General features: G+C 31.9%; 4 protein-coding genes and 1 long non-coding RNA gene across 8 annotated transcripts in view; 4 read left to right on the top strand and 1 right to left on the bottom strand.

Annotated features, from left to right (window-relative positions):
• The first annotated feature begins 460 nt into the window (after positions 1 to 460).
• Positions 461 to 1329, top strand: LOC106668092. The gene is made up of 3 exons (XM_014396518.2): positions 461 to 603; positions 770 to 931; positions 989 to 1329. The coding sequence occupies exons 1-3, from the start codon at positions 556 to 558 to the stop codon at positions 1163 to 1165; spliced, it is 387 nt and encodes a 128-aa protein (XP_014252004.1). The 5' UTR covers positions 461 to 555; the 3' UTR covers positions 1166 to 1329.
• A 357-nt stretch (positions 1330 to 1686) lies between these two features.
• Positions 1687 to 4431, top strand: LOC106668194. The gene is made up of 3 exons (XM_014396725.2): positions 1687 to 1959; positions 3911 to 4072; positions 4133 to 4431. Exons 1-3 carry the CDS (start codon positions 1915 to 1917, stop codon positions 4298 to 4300), a joined length of 375 nt encoding a protein of 124 aa, XP_014252211.1. The 5' UTR covers positions 1687 to 1914; the 3' UTR covers positions 4301 to 4431.
• Positions 4432 to 4962: 531 nt separating this feature from the next.
• On the bottom strand, positions 4963 to 6482 carry LOC106668193 (band 7 protein AGAP004871-like). Its single transcript, XM_014396724.2, has 6 exons — positions 6156 to 6482; positions 5916 to 6010; positions 5603 to 5853; positions 5385 to 5546; positions 5166 to 5331; positions 4963 to 5093 (listed from the first exon to the last, which is right to left on the bottom strand). Exons 1-6 carry the CDS (start codon positions 6385 to 6387, stop codon positions 4995 to 4997), a joined length of 1005 nt encoding a protein of 334 aa, XP_014252210.1. The 5' UTR covers positions 6388 to 6482; the 3' UTR covers positions 4963 to 4994.
• Positions 6483 to 6680: 198 nt separating this feature from the next.
• Positions 6681 to 8218, top strand: LOC106668086. Of its 4 annotated transcripts, XR_001340700.2 has the most exons (5): positions 6681 to 6819; positions 6875 to 7033; positions 7470 to 7877; positions 7949 to 7995; positions 8086 to 8218. XR_001340700.2 is itself a non-coding variant. In XM_014396511.2 (4 exons), exons 1-4 carry the CDS (start codon positions 6754 to 6756, stop codon positions 8102 to 8104), a joined length of 570 nt encoding a protein of 189 aa, XP_014251997.1. In that variant the 5' UTR covers positions 6681 to 6753; the 3' UTR covers positions 8105 to 8218. The 4 variants fall into 4 exon arrangements, 2 of the variants coding, with proteins under 2 accessions (XP_014251997.1, XP_014251996.1); XR_002910998.1 differs by having other exon boundaries at positions 7470 to 7995; XM_014396511.2 differs by lacking the exon at positions 7949 to 7995 and having other exon boundaries at positions 7470 to 7795.
• Positions 8219 to 11341: 3123 nt separating this feature from the next.
• Positions 11342 to 21790, top strand: part of LOC112128412 — a 38047-nt gene continuing 27598 nt past the window's right edge. The window contains exon 1 of the long non-coding RNA XR_002910997.1: positions 11342 to 11440. This is a non-coding gene — a long non-coding RNA (uncharacterized LOC112128412). The remainder of the gene's footprint in view (positions 11441 to 21790) is intronic.

The following is a 21790-nucleotide window of genomic DNA, read 5'->3' as shown; positions in this document are numbered from 1 at the left end:
TTTATTTAAAAAAAGAAGTAAAATCAGTTAAACTTTTCTTTTAAATATATAATTTGTAATTATTTAAGTTCCTCTGGAATGATTTTTTTTTTTTTTTAAGGAAAACTAGCGCAAACTTTTAATAATAATTATTAAACAACAGCCATTTTCCTTAAGATATTTGTATTAAAGAAAGCATAAAAATGACAGGTTTTCCAATTATATTAACAATTTATTATTTATATAAGTTAAATTTATCCTTAATGACTTTGAAGCAACAAGAAAGCAAACATATTTTAGACTATTTTTCAGTGAAAGATGGAAAAAAATTTAAATTTTACATTAGTCCTTTTTCTTATTTTTTAAAATAAAAAACTCATGTTTCAATCCTTCTATGCTACATCATAAAGTTAAAAAGTATTAGAGATTTTTGTCTTTTCAATATCAGACTTCATTGCATATGATTTAAGAAAATTCAAAAAAAAAAAATTCAAAAACCTACCATATGTGAATTATTTACAAAACTAACCAGCACTGGTTTAAAATAAAGCTTTTTTTCACTCAAAAGGGTGAAGTATGACAGATTTAAATAAAAAGACAACGATCGTCAAGATTGTGGCATTGGTAAGTATCTCCGTACCGTGTATGTGGGCTTTGAACTTTTTTAAATAAAATTAAGCATGTACTGAACTTAGAGAAACAAGTTAGTCTATTAATTTTATTACATCGTGTTTATTCATAGTGTGTAAGAGTAGTTTGTCTTGTAATTTTTAAATAATTATTTTTGTAGATTCTTGCTAGTGTTTGTTATGGACTGCTCATTGGATTTCACGCTTCTATTCAGACACCTTATGAGAGGCTTCTCATCTGTGCAGTCTTCGCTGGATTTTTGGTTCTTTATATTGCGCTTGTGATTGGTGTCTTTACAGGCCGAGAAGTAGACAAGGACCTGGTAAGTAACAATTTTTTTTTTAAAATACTATATTTGATGTTTGTTCTTAAATTTTAGAACAGCGTCTGGGCATTGTACGGCTTTGCTGCATATATAGGAGCCGGTGTGCTTTGTATAATCATGTACAGTGATAACTCGAGTACAGAAGGCTTTTTGGGTGTTGCGACTGGAGCTGTATCCATCGTCCAGGGTCTTGTGGTCGGCCTGGATGCATGGTTCTTGCAAAACAATTGAAGCCAGGAGAATTGTTTATTCGCTTATTTCTCAACAAATCCTACACTAATTATCTTGATGGAAACAATCTTGTTGATTCCCTGGACTAAATATGTACAGCTTTTTTTTTTGAGTTTGTAAATAATACATTTTTTAAAATGATTACATTTTTTTCTGATTCCTTAGCAATTTTTTTTTTTTTTTTTTTAATTGTAGAGTTTCTCTATTGAAAACAAGATAATTTAAAAAGAAGCTCAATTTAGATCAGTGAACAGTTGTATGATTCTATAAAAATTACTTAGAAAAACCCACTATAAGTATATACTAACAATATATTTAAAACAGAATTTATCTAGTATACAGTTTATTTTTATATATTTAAATATTAAAATTTATTTTAATGTTAAAATTAAAATTTAACAGATGTGGATTTTTTTTAAATCGTATTTTTATATTATCATTTTGATTGTTTACTTCTTAAATTTATAAGGATTAATTTTTTATGAAGGAATTATGGGCGCTGCATTTATTACTTATTAAAATGCAGTTGTAACCTGAAAAAAGTCATAAATTTGACTTTTTGGAAAATATGTTTGTCATTTACAATGCAATCTTGCAATGCATGTGTTGTAATTTGTATTAGCTGAAGTGTCACATGTTCAAATAATTGTGTTAGTATAAAAATCAAGAATTGGAATTATTCGACTCAGATCAGGAAAAGTTTTTTCTTTGGTTTTTAGTGTCCAGTGTTTAAGTGTGCCTCGAAGGCAATGGCAGATCTTGGCAAGTCCACAATCATCAAACTAATTGCGTTAGTGAGTATGCCAGAAATGTTTCTATCTTAAACTGCTTCTAGGTGGTTCTATTCAGTAGGCCTTTTATAACTTCACGAATAATTTTTATAGCTTTTTCACCTACATTATCAAATCTAGGATCGAATTGTTTAAACAAATATTCATTTGGTTGATATTTTCTCATTAACACATGAAAATAAAATGTAATTACATTTTTTGTTAAAATGGATAACTAAAATAAAAATAATGCAAGAAACACAGAATATTTATTAATTTGTAAACACTGAAATAATATATTAGAAAGCCTTTGTTTATTCCTATTTATTTTATTTTATTATTTTTAAGTAAATAAAAGTCTCAGCTTAGAATACAGCCATTTATTATTTTTTTGTGTTTTCAGAATTAGGGGATAAACAGTTTTACAAGAGCAAAGCCAAAACTTGACAAATGCGACAAATAATTAAATTTTAAAACCTGTTAGAAAATTTGTTCACAGTTCTAATTATTCATTCTGGTTTCATTGTCAAACACTTCCAGAATTTTGCCATCATCACTGTTATTTTGTCATTTTTGTCTTGCAATGATGTGTTGTGCCCAGATCTCTTTTTTTTGTATACCTGGGATATCTCCCTCAAAGAGTTTGAGCTTTCTTATACAAGAAAAATGGCTTAATTAAATAAATGCTCCAGTTTAAGGGGTGACACACCTCAGTATATAGGCTGAGGAGGTATGCTGTCACGGAGTCGTAGATTTAGGTGGCAGTGAATTGCTGGAGGCCGTTCTTGTAATGATGGACTCCTTGACATGACTCTACCTTCAAACTCCAGACACCGTACTCAGATGACTGATTTCACTGCTGAAAGAATGCTGTTGTGTACTCTGGTCACAGAACTGCATTGATGAACATAGAAACATCAACACTCTGACCCATCTCCTCTCCAAATTGAATCAGACTCTGACTCTTGGACTCCCTCTGACTCAAACTCAAACTCTCTCTCTATTTCTCTTTCTCTGACTCACTCAGACTCTGGCTTTTTTTCCACTTTTTGTAAAGGATTCTATGAGTAGAACCATCATTTACAAAAATGAATCAACATCCTACCCAACCTCAATCATTTGTAGTCTATGTCTAATCTGACCCTGACTCTAACTAAACTGACTCTCTCTATTTGTTTCTGAATGTAACTGTGCCTAAGACTCTGATTCTGGTTTTAACTATAACTCTGACTACAAATAAAGTACATTGAAAACAACGATGGGACTGACAAGCTACGGAAAGAATAGTTCTTTTCTGGCAAGATTTAAAACAATTGAAAGTCCAGAATGCCCATGTGGTCTGGGTCCCCAAACATGGAGGCATTCACATGGATGATCTTCAATCAAGAAAGGATGCCTCACATAAGAAACATTACAGGGGGACAGTTGCCTACATCGCTAGAAACTTTGTTCACAAAATACTGTGGAGAATTTATAACAAAAATATGTGTTTATAAGAGTGTACTTGCTAGAGTGTAAAAATTAAGCCAATTGCACAAAATGTAAACCTGTATGTAAATAATTGTGTATAAATTGTATATAAATTTGTATTGTTGAACTTTGGATGCCGAGACCTTACCTAAGGGCGTAGACCCCAGGCACTAGCTGGCTAGACCTTGGGTATGGTGCAACAGTATCAACAGTTTTCTTTGTTCTGTCACCATATATCTTTTTTTATGTTTGCTCCAATTTTAAGTACTTATACATGGACACAATTGACAAAACAACACAAAGTCCAACTTTTGAAGATGGTAAATTGTTGAAATACATCTGGCAAACAAAAACTGGCAAGAATAGGCACCAGGATGATTAGAATTGATCAAGCTATAGCTTAATGTGTTATACACTAACCACATCTTATTGTTTAAAAAAATATTTGCTATTTTAATATTATTGAATTGTATTTTGTTGTTGTATTAATTTTTATTTATTTCAGATTAATGCTATTGTCCTATATGTATTGCTCATATTATTCCACTCCTACATCCCTACAGCATATGAACGGCTGCTTATTTGCGCCATATTTGCTGGATTCATGGTTTTGTACATTGCACTTGTGCTTGGTATAATCATAGGAAAACCAGTCGACAAGGATCTCGTATGTATTTTTTAAAAAGTTAGTTTAAAAACTTTTTTTAATCATATACACTTTTTTTAGATTGGCGTATGGACATTCTATGCTACATGTGCCTATTTCGCTTGCGGGGTCATATTGATTGTTAGATTTCACCATTCTAACCATGAAATGGGCCTGGTAGATGGCATACTCTCTCTATTGATGGCAGTAATCACGTTCTTGGATTGTTATTTCACTATAAAAAACTGAAAGCAAAGATCCAAAAGAAAAAGAAAAAACAAAGGGAAAATTTCTGGTCACGTTTAACCACTGTGTTAATTTAAAGGCTATAAAACATTTTATTTGATATATAGAGATAAAAAAATGTTGTTTTCATTTAATGTTTATGAAATGTTTTACTTGTCTGTATATTTAATATTTTCACATGCCTTAATAGCATCACAAAATAATTCAGACTTAATGTCTAATTGGTAAATCTGCCTACATTGCTAAACAAAACCATAAAAATGTTAAAGCAAGTGATTTTGAAATGGATTTATTGCCAGAATAAAATGAGCAAAGTTCTTGAGATTACCAGCACCTGCAGAAACGCAATGATGCAAGAAATCAGCAATAAAAAATGTTGAAAAATAATTCATTTCCTAAAGAGTGCAGTTCAGAAGCCACAGATTATATTCAATCAATATTTTTTGTTAGATCAAAGTAAACGTGGTTTTTCACTCAAACCAAAATGAAAAGTTTAGGAGAAAATGTTTACATTTTTATCATTATCCTTATAGAACTTTAGAAGTTAACACATTTATGTTCTTGTGTTCTGCTAAAAAAACAGATAAATATCAAATACAAATCTAAACAATGATCAGCACAAGCACTTACTTTGTTAACATAAAATCAAAAGTACAACAAAAAAATTTCTGTTTTAACAAAATCAGAATTTATATTTTTATTTAAAAATTTGTCTTTGCCATTTCATAGGCAATGGAAATGCTATTGTGTTGTTATTGTTGGCCGCAACAGTATTCAGAGTCTGAAGATACCTCAGCTGAAATAATAATAAATAATAATAAAATAAAATAAGAAATAAAGAGTCAAAGTGGTACATGTGTTAACTGACTTGAAGTGCTACAGGGTTTCGTGAGATGACCTGAGCCGCTTGTCTCAGTTTTTCAGCAGAGTTCAGCTCACCCTCTGCATTGATGACTTTAGCTCTGGCATCCCGATATGCCTCTGCTTCTGAAGCCATCGCCCTCTGCATGCTGTCAGGGAGGCTAACGTCTTTTCTGCAATGATTTGTTCGTTATTTAAATCTTTAAAAGAGTTTTGTGTTTCATACATGTCTACACTGTCCACTTTGATTCCCCAATGGGTTACAGTGTGCTCAAGAATTTGGCCTATTATCACTGCAATTGCCTTACGCTCGCTTAAAATCTCTGTCAAATCTTTATGGCCCATGACATTCCTTAGAGCTGTCGATGCTAACAGCATTGTCGCCCTCCTGCAAAGACTCATATAATTAAAAATAAGATATAATATAAAAGACCGAAATCTTACTTCGCTTGCTGAACACTTGCAACCACTTTAATCGGATCTTGTATAGTGTAATAAATTATAGCAGTAACGTTAACAGTGCAAGAATCTTTTGTTAAAACCTCTTGTGATGGTACATTCATTGCAGTTAATCTCAAGTCAATGTTTATGTATACATCAATGCAGGGTAGTAAGAAAAAAAGACCAGGCCCTGGAGTATGTTTTTTCAGCCGTCCTAATCTAAAGACAACAGCCTTTTCATATTGGTTTACAATCTATGAGCAAAGATTTGTATTAGTTTTATATTTCTTTTCTGTTTGAAAGAGATAAAAATTACTCGGAATGTAAAGAAAAGAGAAATTGGCACTGTCAGGATCACAATAGCATAGGAAATAACAATTAAAAATACTTCAAAACATTTAGTCATTTTGCCTGTAAAAATTATTGAATAGATTAGCCAAGATCATTCAGAGAAATATTTGAGAAAACAAATTTTTCAAACATTTAACTTCTTTTATAAGTTAAAATTGTTTTTAACATTACTTATTGTAGATGAAACATTGGTGGAAAAATTTACTTGGGTGCGGTTCGCTGTAAATGTAGGTCATAGGATTTTCAAGGTCCTTCTTAGTCGGTCGGTACGGCATTTCCTTTTCCTGACTCTGTATCATCTTCCTTGGCAGACTGCTAGTTTCCCTCTTCGGTGTAGCAATATGAATGCTGCTGTGTTGTGAGACGCTTACTTCTGAACGTGCTGGCGTTTCGCGTTGTTCTTGCTTTCTACTACCCTTCTTTTCACTTTTACTCATTACAAATAGGAAAAAAATAACATAATCAAACCACTTGGATTCAAGTATCACATGATTTTTAATTATTGTTTACAAATTATTTAGTAATAGTATTTTTTCATATTTTATTGTTTAACTGTAGCAACAATAAATGTTTATTTTTATATTATTCCATATATATTTAGTGGTCATAATTGACCATATTAATTATTCCTTTTATCTAAAGTCTTGGTCGAGATGAATTTTATTTTATTTTTATAAATGAAATATAAATTAAATCATATGTGATAAAATGCTTGATTTTGGAAACATGTGTTTTTTTATTTTGTTTACTTTTATTAACTATTATTTAATACTTTTAAGTTAAGACAAAAAACAATTTTAAAAATGTGTAAAAAGTTAAAAGAAATCGCTTCTTCAGGAGCAAAAGCTTTAGTTAGGCTGATGATTTTGGTAGATTTTCTTAAACTAATTAAATTGAAGTTTCTCAAAATGGGATTGATTTCAGTTTTTAATGGTAGCTGAATTCTTCCTGTTGTTTGCCTACTACAGATTCCTCGGGTGGGCCTATGAAAAGTTGTTACTTGTAACTCTCTTTTCGGGTTTTGTGTTCATCTACATACTGATCATCATGGGTTCGATCTCAAACAGAATCAGCGCATTTGTGGTGAGCTAGTAACGTATTGTCATACGGATTGTTTCAGCAATTTATTAATTTTAGACAAAAAGGTGGATGTATACTGTATGCACATTCATTCCAATGGGAGTAGTTGTAATCGTTCGCAACCAAATAATTCTGGATAGAGAGAAAATGATCCCACATTTGGACATCATATTGGCAGCATTAACTTTGATTCTCACAGCATTTGATGGTTACGCATCATTTGGATGAATAAAGGAATGTTGTACTTTATACAAAAATTTGTAATGCTTCAGAATTGTGAAGAAAAATTATTTCAAAGCCATTATGTGGTATTCATTCACTTTAAACAAAGTCCTTTTTATATCTTTTAATTTTGTAAATATGTTATATAAAATAAACTTAATATTATGTAAAATGAAACATTTAACAATTAAGTGAAGAAAAGTGTTTGGTTTTTCAGGAAGCGACATGGGCATTTTATGCATGCTGTGCCTACTTCGTTTCAGGATTTATCTTCATATGGTTCTCAAAATATAATATTTTCTATACATACCAAGAAGCAGAAGGTCAAGCAAAATTTGACGAGAAGTCGTATTCATTCGGTAGCAGGCTGAATAAAATGCTTTTCCATGATAGCCGAGAACCCTTGGCCATCTGCTGTACCATTTTGTCTTTCCTGATTTCTATATTGACTCTTCTCCACATGCTCGTAGTAATGAATAAAGTGGACTTGGACTCTTTGAATATTTACAAACAGAGAAGATCGACAGAAAAAACAGCAAAAATGTCAGTCATTACTCGTGAAACCATTTTAAACTGACCATTAATTTTTTGTCTTTTTTTGAAAGCAAACCCTAGAACCAAAAAAGTGACTATAATTTTGCGCAACAATCTGAACTGTAATTCATAAATTTTGTAAAATTTCAACAATTATTACAGATTTGAGACATAACACAAAAAATACAGTATGGGACAGCAAAACTTGGGTATGCTTTTCTTGTCCAAATGGAAATACTAATATTACAATGCTAAAAAGAAAACAAAAACCAATAATTAATAATTAATTCAATTTCCAGGGAACCAACAGCCCATTGATAACAATACAGAATTTGTCTAACTCGACATATTTTTTAATTTTACCTACCATTGAAAAATCTACTTTAACTCTACATGAAATAATTTTAATTGGAATAAATGCATTATTTGGTATTATTTTTTGGATTTATAGTTCACCAGTGAGTTTTAATTTTTAGACCTGTTAGAAGGTTTTTTTCCTTGGTTGCACCCTGGGTTTAAAAATTATTTTCTAAGGCAAAGGTCTCAAACTTCACAGTCTTCTGGTAAATGTGTCAGGGATTTTTTCCTGCTTCTTTCTAGAATCACATTGATGTCAATCTTTTTCAGATATTCACCGCATCAAGAAATCAGATCAAATTTTGAGCCTTTCTTTTGTACATTATAAACTTTCTTTCTTTTCAAATCTTGCCCAATTAGGGATGTGTATTGCTTATTGACTTTTCTAATTGTACTCAATTCTGAAAATGTTTTACTGTGTGCATTTGTTGTTTCAAATTTAAGTCTCATGGCTAATAGGAAAAAAAATTCCTTGAAATGTGAACAGTTTGTGATTATGTCAAAACATTGGTGTACAAAACCAGTTTTTTTCCATTCCTAGCTTGGATTTTTTTTTATATGTGATTTAGATAATCACAACGGATCGATGTTCCACCTTAATTTTTCATCCATATCCAAAGGAAACTGCAAAATCACTCCCAGCTTGAACTATTGAACCATTCATCATTAAAATTATTAAAGTTCTAAAATCAATTAGAATTATATTGCAAAATTTCAACAATTATTACATATTTGAGGCATTACACTAAAAATACAGTATGGGACAGCAAAACTTGGGTATGTTTTTCTTGCCCAAATGGAAATACTAAGATTACAATGCTGAAAAGAAAGCAAAAAACAATAATTAATAATTAATTCAATTTCCAGGGAACCAACAGCCCATTAATAATAAGTGTGTATTGTGACACACCGTTCATCATTGTAAATGTCCCGGGTTCAAATCCAGCAGCCCTGCATTCAAACCTGACATACTATATGGGCTTAAAAAAAAATACACTTGGATTTTTGTTCATTCCATTTTTAAGATGCTCTTACAGGACATATCAAAAAAGTCATAGTTTAGATTTTAAAATTGTATGAATATGTTTATTTGCTGGAAAATAATAAAATGAGAGATGCATAATTGCATTTTTGGACAATCTATGATTATTATGATACACACAGGACACATAAAAAAAAGACAATTATCTTTTTTAAGCTTTTGTCATAAAGGTTGACAAAATTTTACAATTGAAAATTAAGTTCTGGACACCATAAAAAACTAACAATGACACCTGCAATCTTAGATTTATGAACAATATATGATTTCATGCTTATTCCATAAATGATAAAATTTCAGATTTCAAAATTCTTTAGGTGTTTAAGCTTTGAAAATCAGACTAACAGACTACTCACTTATCACTCAAAACTAGCTATGAGATCTGAAATCTTGAATTTTTGAATTATCTATAATTAAAATCATATAGGCTGTTTGAATAACAGTTCTTTATTTTTCAAATAAATATCAAGAAAGATTGGCAACATTTCTTCTTTGAAAATTGTGTGAACGAATTTAAGATTGGAAATCGAGAAAAACTAGAAATGAGACCTTATGAATAAAAGTCCATTCTTTTTTACATATTTTCCAATAAAGGTAGGCAAAATTTTACATTTTAAAATTTTGTGAATGAGTTTAATCTCAGGAAATCAGAAAAATCTATCTGTAAGATGTGTAAACATGGATTTCTGATCATTTCATCAATAAGTTGACCATTGACAATAAGTTGACATTCTAAAAACAGTCCTTTCTTGATTTCATAAATGTCGATAAAATTTCACAGTTTAAATTTTTACGAATGTTTTTATATTGTGGAACTGAGGAAAAACTCAGGATTCTGGAACATTTTAGAATAAAATCATACAAGTCTTAAGAATAAAAGTCCCTACTTTTTCGCACGTATTCCAATAAAGGTAGGTAAAATTTTACATTTTAAAATTGTGTGAATGAGTTTCAATAAGTTGATCATGTAGTACATATTAAAAATAGTCCTTTCTTCACCAAAATTATTTCACAAATGTCGACAAAATTTCGCAGTTTTCATTTTTACCAATATTTTGATATTGTGGAATTGAGGAAAATCTCGAGATTTGAAAAGTTAGATTTAGAACAATCCATGATTAAAATCATAAAGGTCTGATGAATAAAAGTCTATTCTTTTTTACATGTTTTCCATGAAGGGTAGACAAACTTTTGCATTTTAAAATCTTGCGAATGTATTTAATTTCTGATCATTTCATCAATAAGTTGATCATTTAGAACATATATATTTTTTATAACAGTCCTTTCTTGACCAATATTATTTCAGAAATGTCGACAAAATTTCAGTTTAAAATTTTACGAATGTTTTTATATTGTGGAATCAAAGGATTATTGTATTATTATTCCCCAGAATTGTATGATTCAAAACATTTTTAGTTCATTCATTCAAAATTTCCTTAATTCTTTTATTATTATTAATCTTTCTGCCTTACCAATCCGTCAACCACGGTTTTTACTTTCCTTCACCAATTTCTTCATCTATGAAAAAATAATTAAATAATTAATTATATCAATAGAAAGGAAGTTAAATGAAATACGTTTTCTGAAATTTGCTCGCTTCTAGGTTTGGAAATAGTAGTTTAGAATCACCATAGTAAATTTGTCAACTCAGAATTTTTTTTTTTTCAAAGTTCTGGCTACTGAAATGCTTATTTCACACACGTTTACAGGTTTAGTATTGTTCATATCTTATTGGAAATTTAACGTAGTCTTCAATGGTATCAATGGATTTGTTTAAAACATTTTAGTTTTGGAGTTATTATTGCATATTTAAAGCAAGGTCGTAAAATATTAAAAAATCAGAAAAAGGAGAATAACTCCGAAACTGCTGAGATTCAGACCATTGTTAATTAGGACTTTTTGGTTCAATTTTGAATGTAGAATCTACTGGTAAAGTTTGTAACACGAATAACCGAACACCCTGTATTTATTCGCCTCTCGAGCATCTTTTCGTGTGATATGATTATCCTTAACCGCTCAATTTTTTTTCTTAATTTGTCATTAAGCCGTATTAAAATTGGCGGCTCTCGATTAACACGTGGAATCGGTTCGGGGGCGGCGGGGATGATGCAGCCCCCACCACGATGAACCGGCCACCCCCGAGCCGCCCTCGACCTGTTCTGCACCTCTCTTTTGACAAGCGACGCCCGCCAGACCAACAGCGATGAAGCGCCTGGGACTAATTGCGTTTGCAATCATCACCCTCGTCCTTTATGCAGGTGAGTCGGACGAGACAAAACCAAAAATAAAAGCCAAAGTTTTGGATGTAAATTCCCCAAAAAAACTTAATTTTTTTTTAAATCGCGATTTTGAGTTAAAACGAATATCAATGAAAAATTAAAAGAAAAAAAAAGAAAACACCAAAAATATTATTCAATAAATAAAGAAGGATGATGCTTTAATGTTCTTTTCTTTTTCTTTTTTCAAAATGAAAAGCCTTTCACGTGGCTGATATCTGTTTCATTACACGAATTCACCTTCATTATTCAATCAAATGTGACGATATTAAAATGAATTATTTATTGTCTGAATATATTTCGAAAGCAAGCCTGAAAAAAGAAACAATATTGACATTCAAAAACGAATCCAAACTTTACTCTATATATCCATTATATTTAATGGTCTGATTGACCAAATTACTTCTTTCAATTAATTAATCTTTTTATGTAAGGTCTTGGTTGAAACTTGGTTACTCTGTAAGTTGTAAGCCGTTCTCAGACTGGCAAACAGAACTTAAATAAAACGAGATCTGTTATTTTACAGCCGTAAAGCACGTGTTTTGCAAGACCGTTCGGTAATCAAACTGTTTATGTGTGTTGTCGGTGTTCAATGATTCCCAGTGTTAATATAAACCCGTACAATAATTGTACACTATTTATATGAGCTTTCGATTCTATTTAAAATGAGAGAAAAATTTATAAACAAAAATCCCCAGAAGAAACTACAGATAAAGAAAAAACAAGCTTCAGCCAACAATAATAAATTTTTTAAATCAAACCGAGCATACTCAAAAGTATACAAAACACTTCTTACGTCCTAATTTTGAAAAATGCGCTATTCATATTTTTCCACAAGAATTCCATAAAGGTAGAAAATAGCATAAAACAAACCAAAAATAAATAAAATATATGCTTTTGTCGTTTTTGTGAAAACAAGCCAAAATTAGATAGGATAAAGAGAACCCCCTCCTTAAAGAGGGAGAGCTCGGATTTTCAAACATTTCATAGTTACAATGATCAAATAACGCTTAATTCCATAAAAAATGAAAATAATTTCATTGATTCCATTAACAAAAAAATTGAAACATTTGTCGTAGTGAATTCATAAGAGAAAACAACAAAATCTGTTGTTCTTTGTCTGCCTACAATTTCACCAAACTGTCTAATACAAAAAATAAAAAATAAAATAAAATCAATCCCTTCTAACTTGTGTTAAATCCTACGTTATTTAAATTATCGAATAGCTTACTGCAAAAGTATAAAAGATTTCCAATTCCCTTGGTCCCAATTTTGAACATTGCAAAATTTACTTGATCGCGAGACACAACGAAAACTTTGCAGTTTACGCAATAATTCCGTGAAGGCAGAAAATCGTTTACATTACAGTTCAATAAAATATAAACTCTTGTCGTTAGAAGAGAGATTTAGTGTAAATTAGTAATTAAAAATAACTAGTTTGTTTTTCAAATAATTCAGGATTAAAATGATCAAATAGCGAGTAAATGAGACTAGGAGAGGTTTCCTTCCATGGATTTCATCAAAAGCGAAGACAATCCAATTAATTCCATTTTGTTTAATATTCAATTGAAACAAACATTTTGCGTAAATGCATAAGGAATGCAAAAAACATCAAAATGACTGTACTTTGCCTATCCTTTCAACAAACATTTCGGGGGGAAAAGTAAAAAACGACTAGCTTGAATTGTCTAATAATACATTAATAATAAAATGATTAAAAGACTCGTTTATGCGACTAAGAGAAAAAATAAATACGATTCAACTGAATCATTTTATAAACTACTCAATGGAAACATTTTGGTTAAATGCGTAAAATATGTACTTAAAAAACTTCAAAATGGCTATACTTTGTCCTAATTTACCAAACTTTTTCTTCCATGAATTCCATTTAAATAAAAAAGATAAAAGACATATATAAAAAAATATTAAATAGGATATAAAATTGGCGTTAATGCATGAAAGATCTCAATTAAAGGCTTCTGAAACTTTAGAAAAAGAAAAGTACTTTGTTCTAGTATAATTTCAATATCTGAGGAAAAACGTGATCCAATATCCCTGGCAGCTGGGAATATTGGAACGGTTCATGATTAGAATGATTAAACAGAGCATACATGAAAGTAGGCCCAATAACTATTTCCTTCATAAGTACGAATAAACGATTCGTAATGTAATGGTGAGCTCTAAAAGTCATCAGAGGATAGCCTAGCCTCTAGACGTCCTGCGTACTGGTACTACTGGAGAGGCATTAACTACAACTATTACCAAACAATATCTCGATTAGACCCTTGAAAAATGTGGAGCGCTGTTCCGTTGTTGTGGCAATCAAATGACCGGCACCGTATGTGGAGAAGATTTACATAATGCTTTGAGTCATGTGCCATGTGTGAGTCACACCCTTCTAAGACAGTCAGTTATGGGGTAAAATCAACGTCCATGCCCGTACTGAACTGATTATCATACAGAATGGACCTTTGACTCCACTAAGGTACATTGAGGAAGTTTCTATAAAAAGCTAAGTTTATTGGGAAAAATATCGTGTTACAATTTGTAGTTCAAGTTGTCACCCATTACATGGAGGATGTAGGGACTACCACAATGAATTGGCCAGCATGATCTCTTGTCATGATTCTTAAAGAACACTTATGGGACAGTGAACAGCTTCAAACCGCTTCGTTGAAAATTGGGGTTCCTGTTTCACAAGACGAAATCCGACCGCTTGTTTACTCGATGCCTGGACGACTTAAGGCCCTCCGGGAGGCGTTATTTAGAGTAAACCAGGCAATAAATTGTTTGTTTGTTTTTAATCTATCACTAAATGATTTTGTTATCACGGTTAAAACAAATTTTGTTCCTAAAGATCTTCATATTTGTCAAAGCGTTCGGTTAAGCTAAGTACCTAACTTGAGTGGAAGACGGTAGCTTGTAGTTGTCGATGATGAAGGTCAAACTGTGCACTTTTACTCATTCTCATGCTTTTTGCGCAAGTCTTTGGTAATCTCGAGTTGTTCTTCGATTTGAAAGTTGGTTGAATAGGATTCGGGTTAATTGACAAAATTGCGGGATCATCTGTATATGGTATTAAGGCGTATAAACAGAGACAAATTTCTTGGGTGCGTTCCTGGATATGGCTCAGCTTTTGATAAGGTCGGGCACCCAGGTATCCTTTAAGCTACGTCTTATTGCCTTATCCTGGAGTCCTATTGAACTGTTTCATCACAGCGAGGTATGGCAACGAGTTCTCCGATAACGGATTACAAGCTGGCATCCCACAAGGGAGCATTCTTGGCCCCCTCCTGTGTACCATTTTTATTGCTAAATTTCTTAGATTTTTAACACCATTCAATTTGATTTGAAATTGGTATAGAGGAGTAGAACATCTCAATATAAAGTCTTCTGAAACAAAAACAATAAACAATAAAATGGAAAATTTCACTGTAATTAAAATTTAAGTAAGATTCAAATGTTAAGAAAAACTAAAGATTTTTGGAACTGTACGTTTTATTATTTAAATAGATCAAATAGAATAAAAGATTTTTGCTTTGTCATGATAAAAATTCACAATTAAATTAGGAGGAGATTTGTACCATTTGGGTCAATAGAAACAACAAATAGAATAATTTTCAGGAGAAAAGTTTTCCTTTTTTAAAAATTATATTTCGACATAAGTCGAACCTTTTTCAATATAAAAGTCTTCTCTGATTTATGCTAAATAAACATTTACCAATTAAACAATTCGAATAAGAAACACTTTATCACTAATTAAAAACATTTTCTCTGGTTCGTTAGGAGATCATCAATATTTGAGAAAAACAGTTATTTACAGCAAACAAATCCTATAAATTTTAATTCGTCACATTTTGCATTTGTGTTGTTTTTGGATTTTCAAATAAAGGGGAAAAGTTTAATTAATCTCTAATTTTCCTTTGGAAAATGCCCTCCCTTAGGCTCGTATGACGTTTGTGGGTTCACGATGAACATAATATCCATTTAAATGGGAGGTACTTGTAATTATGCAATTTAAGGAGTTGACTGGTAGCCGAGTCATTAATAAACCATGAGAAGGAACGAAAATCCATTCAAGCATCATGCAATCGGACACAATTGCGGTATGGGGCGATTTTGGCCAAAATCTATTTGTCATTATTCAATTTACCTGGACGGAAGAGTTGCAAAGCGAAAAACGATAAGAAACGGGTGAAATTTATTTTTTAAAAAGTTTTCTTAATATGATTTGATAAAATATAATTTTCAGGTAGAAAGCATTCATTTTAAGATTTGTCGGTTCGAAATTTTTAAGAAAAGGCTTTTTGTTTAAATAGTCTCTTTTGATTCTTCAACAAAACAAAATTGCATAAAAACGTAAATGTTTGAAACGAAGAACTCTATATTCATGTTCTAAATGCAAGAAAAAAAATCGAGCCTTTAAAAAAAAAGCAAAAATATGGCTGGAAAATTTACCCTCTTGAGTGTGAAGATCATCCAAAGTATATTCTGAATTAAGGAAATGTTCTATAATAAAGCTTTGAAACAATTTTCGACACAGACATTTCATTATGAAGAAAAGTTAACGAAATCTTCCGTCTGAAAGTACAAGTAGGGACAAGGTAGCTTTGACTTTGCCATGTTGATGGGGCTGAATATAAAACGGGGCGAGGGTTCAAGTTAAGGTGCAAAACGGCTTAGCTTTGAAACGGCTGAATTTCCAACTCTCTCCACGAACCTCTGAATCCGGTTAAATTAGGATCACGTTTGAGATAATTAGCATTGAAGAAGGGCCCTCGACGGAGCACTGAAAGCCGTTCAGCAGGAGCATCAAGGGCCATCCCGAGTCTTTCCTGAAAGACTTTCCGGCCCATTGTCGACTTCAGCAGACTTCGACAACTGATATCGGACTCGTCACCAGCGACGCCCACCCTGTCCTTTCCTGTTTATTTACCCCTTACCAACCATCCTTTACTATTTTTTTTACAAGATGAAACGCAAAGTACCATTATGTGATAATAATAAAATCTATTAGGCAAGGAAGAACATAAAAGAACGCACTACAAACTTAATAGGGAAGCTTAGGCAGAAAACAGAAAAAGAACATAAACAGGGCAAAGAAAAGAATATTTCTTTGAGAAAGTTTCAACATCCACCTCTAAAAACTTTAAATGAATAATTTAAGTTTAAAAACCTCTGAAAAATTAAAAATTCCATTATTTTATTAGTGGCACGAATATATTTTTACAATGTTTGATACTTTTTCGCGAATAATATTTAAAGGAATATTCGCTCTCAGAAACCAGGAAGGAATTATCACTAAATTAATCAATTTTCGGTTTTCTTTGGTAATTTTCTTTAGACAGGAGAGTTTGTTAGAGGAGTTATGAAAATGACTGATAATCAAAAGAAAGAATAAATAGGGACACTACAGTCCCACCAATGCACTAAGTTCGTCTATTTTCTATAATTCTTTTATGATTTTATGTAGATGGTCGAGTTAGGTACAAAGTTTACGAAATTTCCGTTTAGATTATAAGAAGGAGCAATAAAAGATTATTCACCAACTCATGAGATTTACAAATTCTGTATTTTCCACGATAATTTCATTTAGACGATCGAGTTGGGAAGCAGAGTTGTTTAAAAGAGTTTGTTTCCATGTAAGGACGGTATAGAAAAAAAATTCCCACCAATTCACCAAATTCATTTTTTCCCTTATAATTTCAGTTATATGGTCGAATTAGGAAGATAGTGAAATTTTCTGTTTAGATTAAAACAAGTAGCAATAAAAGATTCCCCACCAATTCACCAATTTTCTATTTTCCCCGACAATTTCGTTTGGACGATAAAGTTGGAAAGTAGAGTTGTTGAAATTACTGTTTCAATCTAAAGAAGGAATAAAAAATAATATATTCACCAAAAACATTCATGAATTTGTTCTATTTTCCCTTATAAGTTTAGTTATGTGGTCGAATTAGGAAATTTGCGAAATGTTCTGTTTAGATTAAAAGAAGGAGCAATAAAAGGTTCCTCACCAACTCACCAAATTCACCAATTTTCTTTTTCCCCGACAATTTCATTTGGACGATAAAGTTGGGAAGCGGAGATGTTAAAATTGATTGTTTCCATCTAAGGAAGAAATAAAAAAATATTCCAACTAATTCACAAAATTCATGGATTATCTTTTTTCCCTTGATAATTTCATTTAAATGCCGGGGTTAGGAAGCAAGTTGGTTAAAGTGACTGTTTAAGTTTAAAGAATCAGCAATAAAAAATAAAAACAATTGCCACCTATTCTCTAAATTCATCAATTTTCTATTTTCTTTCATAATTTCATTGAGATGGTTAACTTAAGAAGCAGAGCTTATGAAAATTTTCTATTTAGATTAAAAGAAGCTGTTTAAACGATTCCCCACAAATTTGCCAAATTCAACAACTTTTATTTTCCCCGACAATTTAATTTGGACAATAAAGTTGGGAAGCGGAGTTTTTAAATTGACTGTTTCCATCTAAGGAAGAAATAAAAAAATAATCCCAACAATTCACAAAATTCATTAATTATCAATTTTCCTTGATAATTTCATTTAAAAGGATTTGGGAAGCAAAGTTAATGAAATTGACTGTTTAAATTTAAAGAAGCAGCAATAAAAAAAATAAAAATAAAAAAATGCCACCCATTCTCTAAATTCGTGAATTTTCTATTTTCTTTCATAATTTCATTGAGATGGTTAACTTAATAAGCAGAGCTTATGAAAATTTTCTATTTAAATTAAAAGAAGCAGCAATAAACGATTCCCCATCAACTCGCCAAATTCACCAATTTTCGTTGATAATTTCATTTATAAGATAGAGTTGGCGAGCATAGTTGTTGAAGTCGACTGTTCAGATTAAGTAATAAAGAATTTTTAAAAATTTCTAAGAAGTTCGTGAAGAAGAAGCCTTACCTTGTTTTCACAGAACATATCGAATCTTCTTTGACTGTGATAAGTCTTCTTACATTCTAACCAAATTCTTAAAAAAAATTTTCAATTTTAATTTATGCTGCCTCACCAATAACGTAGCCTAGCAATGTCAAAGAAGAAAACGGCTCCTTTTCTTTAAACAAAAATTACATTTCACTTGATGTTTTTATTGATTATGTTTTGTTCTTAGTCAGCGATTTCCACTAATTCCACCAAATTTTCTAACATTATATTCATATAGGTTCAAAAAATAACTATAGATTGTAGATTAACAGTGTGGTCATTCTAAAGTGTTCATTGCGTATACAATAAGTACCAAGAAACCAAAGCTCATTTAGAAATTTCAGTTTTTTTAAATACGACTACCCTTAAATTTTTATAGGAAGATTAAAGATTTAATCACACTAATTGGCTTGCTTTAAACCGTTTCCAATTTGTGGCAAGTTTGAAAAGCAAATCTTACTATTTATTTTTAATTGGATCATCGAGAGCGGCTTAAATCGACTCCGAGGCAATGTTCCTCCGACAAAACAATCCGGAACAAAGGGCGCTGGATATTTAATAAGAAATAATAAAACGGTAGGCAGGAAGACGGAAAAGATGTCCTGCCTTTCCAACAGGATATCAACAGCAGAAATGCCCGTCTGCTCTTTCTCATCTGCCCATCCGACTAATTAACGGCTGCTTTCCTTCATAGCTGTGAAAAATGGACGGTTCATTAATGAATGCCCTTCGAACAGCAACAAAAAATATCGAAGGATTTTTTAATTAAAAAAGTTTATATACTTACATGTATTGTAAAACATTTTACTTGTGTAATAATGAACAACTGTAACAGAGCTTTGATCCAGAAGTTTAAGATAACTAAGATTTTTGCGACCAAAAGTTCATTCTGGTTCTAAATCTACTGTAAGATCAATTTTGTAGTGAACTTACAATGATTCTCCATCCAAATTTTATAAGATATCAGATTTTCGAAATAAATAATGAATTAGGGTTTCTACAGCGTCACATTTTTATGAAATATGGTGGGCAAGATATATTAATTTTATTCATTGTAATTTTATCAAAAGTTGTTTTTATCAATAATCCCCATTGGAAAAAATTGTTGGTTTGATATGACAAAACAAGCTACAACAATCTTTACCGCCTCAGCTACAACGACGTCTTCAATGTGTCAAGCGAAATTTGCACAAATATTGTCAATTTTTTTCCTAGATGCTTACATTTAATTTATTTCTATTTAATTATTCATTAGTTTACAATTATCCGGCGAATATGGTGGAGAAGATAGAGAAAACCAACAGCAACAATTTTTTGCCGCCTCACCAACAACGAAGCATTCAGTTGTCAAGCAAGATTTGGACAAATACTGTTTAATTGTGTCCTAGATATTTTCATTCAATTTATTCCTATTTAGTCGCTAATTGGTTTATTATGTCCGGCGAATATGCTGGAAAATATAGACAAAACCAACTTTCACCAACATCAAAGAATCGCTTGTAATAGGATTAATTGTGACTAATTTTATTTATTTTAACTTTATGAACAGTCAATTAATTAATCTTTATATAAGGTATAGGTTGAGATAAAAAAGTCAGTGTCACGAGCGGGATTCGAACCCACGACCTTCGGCTAAATACACTGCTGCTCTACCACTTGAGCTATCGTGACTTCGATCCACTCGGACTCCCATCTCAACCCATCTTTCAAATTTTCCCTCCTTTTTGCCATTTTTCAATCTCAACCAATACCTTACATAAAGATTAATAATTGAAAGATGTTATTTTGTCAATCGGACCACGAAATCTAATGAATTTAATAAGTTAAATGAAGTATATCTTCACTAAGCTCTCCCTGGCCATTTCATTTGTCGTCGAGAATCAGATAGATTAGACATTTGCAAAATGGCAAAAAGGAGGGAAAATTCGGAAGGTTGGGTTGAGGTGGGAAGTTGGTGTCCGAGTGGATCGAGGTCACGATAGCTCAAGTGGTAGAGCAGAGGCGTATTTAGCCGAAGGTCGTGGGTTCGAATCCCGCTCGTGACACTGACTTTTTTATCTCAACCAATACCTTACATAAAGATTAATTAATTCAAAGATGTTATTTGGTCAGTCGGACCACGAAATCTAAAGATGCAGTAAGCAAAATGAAGTATGCCTTCACTAAAGCTCTCCGTGGCCATTTCATTTGTCGCCGAAAATCAAATAGATCACACGACATTTGAAAAATGGCAAGAAGGAGGGAAATTCAAAAGATGGGGTTGGGATGGGAAGTTGTGTCCGAGTGGATCGAAGTCACGATAGCTCAAGTGGTAGAGCAGAGGCGTATTTAGCCGAAGGTCGTGGGTTCGAATCCCGCTCGTGATACTGACTTTTGTATCTCAACCAATACCTTACATAAAGATTAATTAATTCAAAGATGTTATTTGGTCAATCGGACCACGAAATCTAATGAATTTATCAACAGTGTTTTTCTTAATAATCCTGATTGGAAAATATGGTCGGTTTGCTATAATAAGAACAACTGCAGCAATTTTATCACCTTATCACCAAGAACAAGAAGGATTTATTACTTTATCTTTTTGTAAATAAAATCAATCCGCTTAGTTCAGTAAACTTATAATCAAATGTATATTATCATTTGTTCAATAATTGCTAATAATTCAGATTTGAAAATATAGTGGGTTTGATAGACCGAGACCAACTACAGCAATTTTTGCCGTGTCATCAACAAGAAGCCTTTATTTGTCAAGCAAGATTTCCACAAATACTATCAAATTTGGACATACATATATCCATTTAGTTCATTTCTATTTAATCGTTAATTGTTTTATTATATCCGGCCAATATGGTGGAGAATGTAGAAAAAATGCATCTAATGCCGGGCCACCACGAAGCCGAAAACAACTCTTTTTCTGTTCAGTTGTAGCCAGATTTTCTTCTTTTGTCTGTGTATTTCTGCAGGTGAGGTTCGTGTGGTACATCTTGGACTTGTTCCCTTCCTGAGTATTCTTCTCGATTAAAAAAATAAAATTCAGACGTACTTTTACTCTCGAAGAACGTTTTTTACTACCGCATTTAACAATCAAACGGTCTTCGTAAAGGTCATTAGACGGGTGAAAAAATGACTAAATGCTGGGTTCGCCGAGCTTTCGGCACTTTATACTTCCATTATCAGAGCTTTCCCAAGGATGAAAAAAAAGATTAATATGAGAGCACATGGCAGCATAATACATTTTGACGGTGAAAACAGTCACCTCGCTAAAAATCCATATGACTGAAGGTCGAACTATTTTTTTATTTTGACTAGTAGTTTCTTTCAGGTACTTTTGTTGTTGCTCGGTGAACCCAGCATTTAGTCTTTTTTTTCACCCGTCTAATGACCT

Source organism: Cimex lectularius, unplaced genomic scaffold (assembly GCF_000648675.2).
Source record: "Cimex lectularius strain Harlan isolate CLEC.00 unplaced genomic scaffold, Clec_2.1 scaffold55, whole genome shotgun sequence".
NCBI classification, from domain to species: domain Eukaryota; kingdom Metazoa; phylum Arthropoda; class Insecta; order Hemiptera; family Cimicidae; genus Cimex; species Cimex lectularius.
Note: the sequence above shows the minus strand (reverse complement) of the source record. Positions and strands in the feature narration are given on the sequence as shown.

What these genes read in the sequence shown, in the direction of transcription:
- LOC106668092 (XM_014396518.2), top strand. Translation starts at nt 556, where the DNA reads ATGACAGATTTAAATAAAAAGACAACGATCGTCAAGATTGTGGCATTG. An exon ending in TCGTCAAGATTGTGGCATTG is followed by an intron (nt 604 to 769) that starts GTAAGTATCTCC and finishes TTATTTTTGTAG; the next exon opens with ATTCTTGCTAGTGTTTGTTA. An exon ending in GAGAAGTAGACAAGGACCTG is followed by an intron (nt 932 to 988) that starts GTAAGTAACAAT and finishes CTTAAATTTTAG; the next exon opens with AACAGCGTCTGGGCATTGTA.
- LOC106668194 (XM_014396725.2), top strand. Translation starts at nt 1,915, where the DNA reads ATGGCAGATCTTGGCAAGTCCACAATCATCAAACTAATTGCGTTA. An exon ending in TCATCAAACTAATTGCGTTA is followed by an intron (nt 1,960 to 3,910) that starts GTGAGTATGCCA and finishes TATTTATTTCAG; the next exon opens with ATTAATGCTATTGTCCTATA. An exon ending in AACCAGTCGACAAGGATCTC is followed by an intron (nt 4,073 to 4,132) that starts GTATGTATTTTT and finishes CACTTTTTTTAG; the next exon opens with ATTGGCGTATGGACATTCTA.
- LOC106668193 (XM_014396724.2), bottom strand. Translation starts at nt 6,387, where the DNA reads ATGAGTAAAAGTGAAAAGAAGGGTAGTAGAAAGCAAGAACAACGCGAA. An exon ending in TTACAGCGAACCGCACCCAA is followed by an intron (nt 6,011 to 6,155) that starts GTAAATTTTTCC and finishes TAATTTTTACAG; the next exon opens with GCAAAATGACTAAATGTTTT. An exon ending in GCAAGTGTTCAGCAAGCGAA is followed by an intron (nt 5,547 to 5,602) that starts GTAAGATTTCGG and finishes GAGTCTTTGCAG; the next exon opens with GAGGGCGACAATGCTGTTAG.
- LOC106668086 (XM_014396510.1), top strand. Translation starts at nt 6,754, where the DNA reads ATGTGTAAAAAGTTAAAAGAAATCGCTTCTTCAGGAGCAAAAGCTTTA. An exon ending in TAGTTAGGCTGATGATTTTG is followed by an intron (nt 6,820 to 6,874) that starts GTAGATTTTCTT and finishes GATTGATTTCAG; the next exon opens with TTTTTAATGGTAGCTGAATT. An exon ending in ACAGAATCAGCGCATTTGTG is followed by an intron (nt 7,034 to 7,469) that starts GTGAGCTAGTAA and finishes TTGGTTTTTCAG; the next exon opens with GAAGCGACATGGGCATTTTA.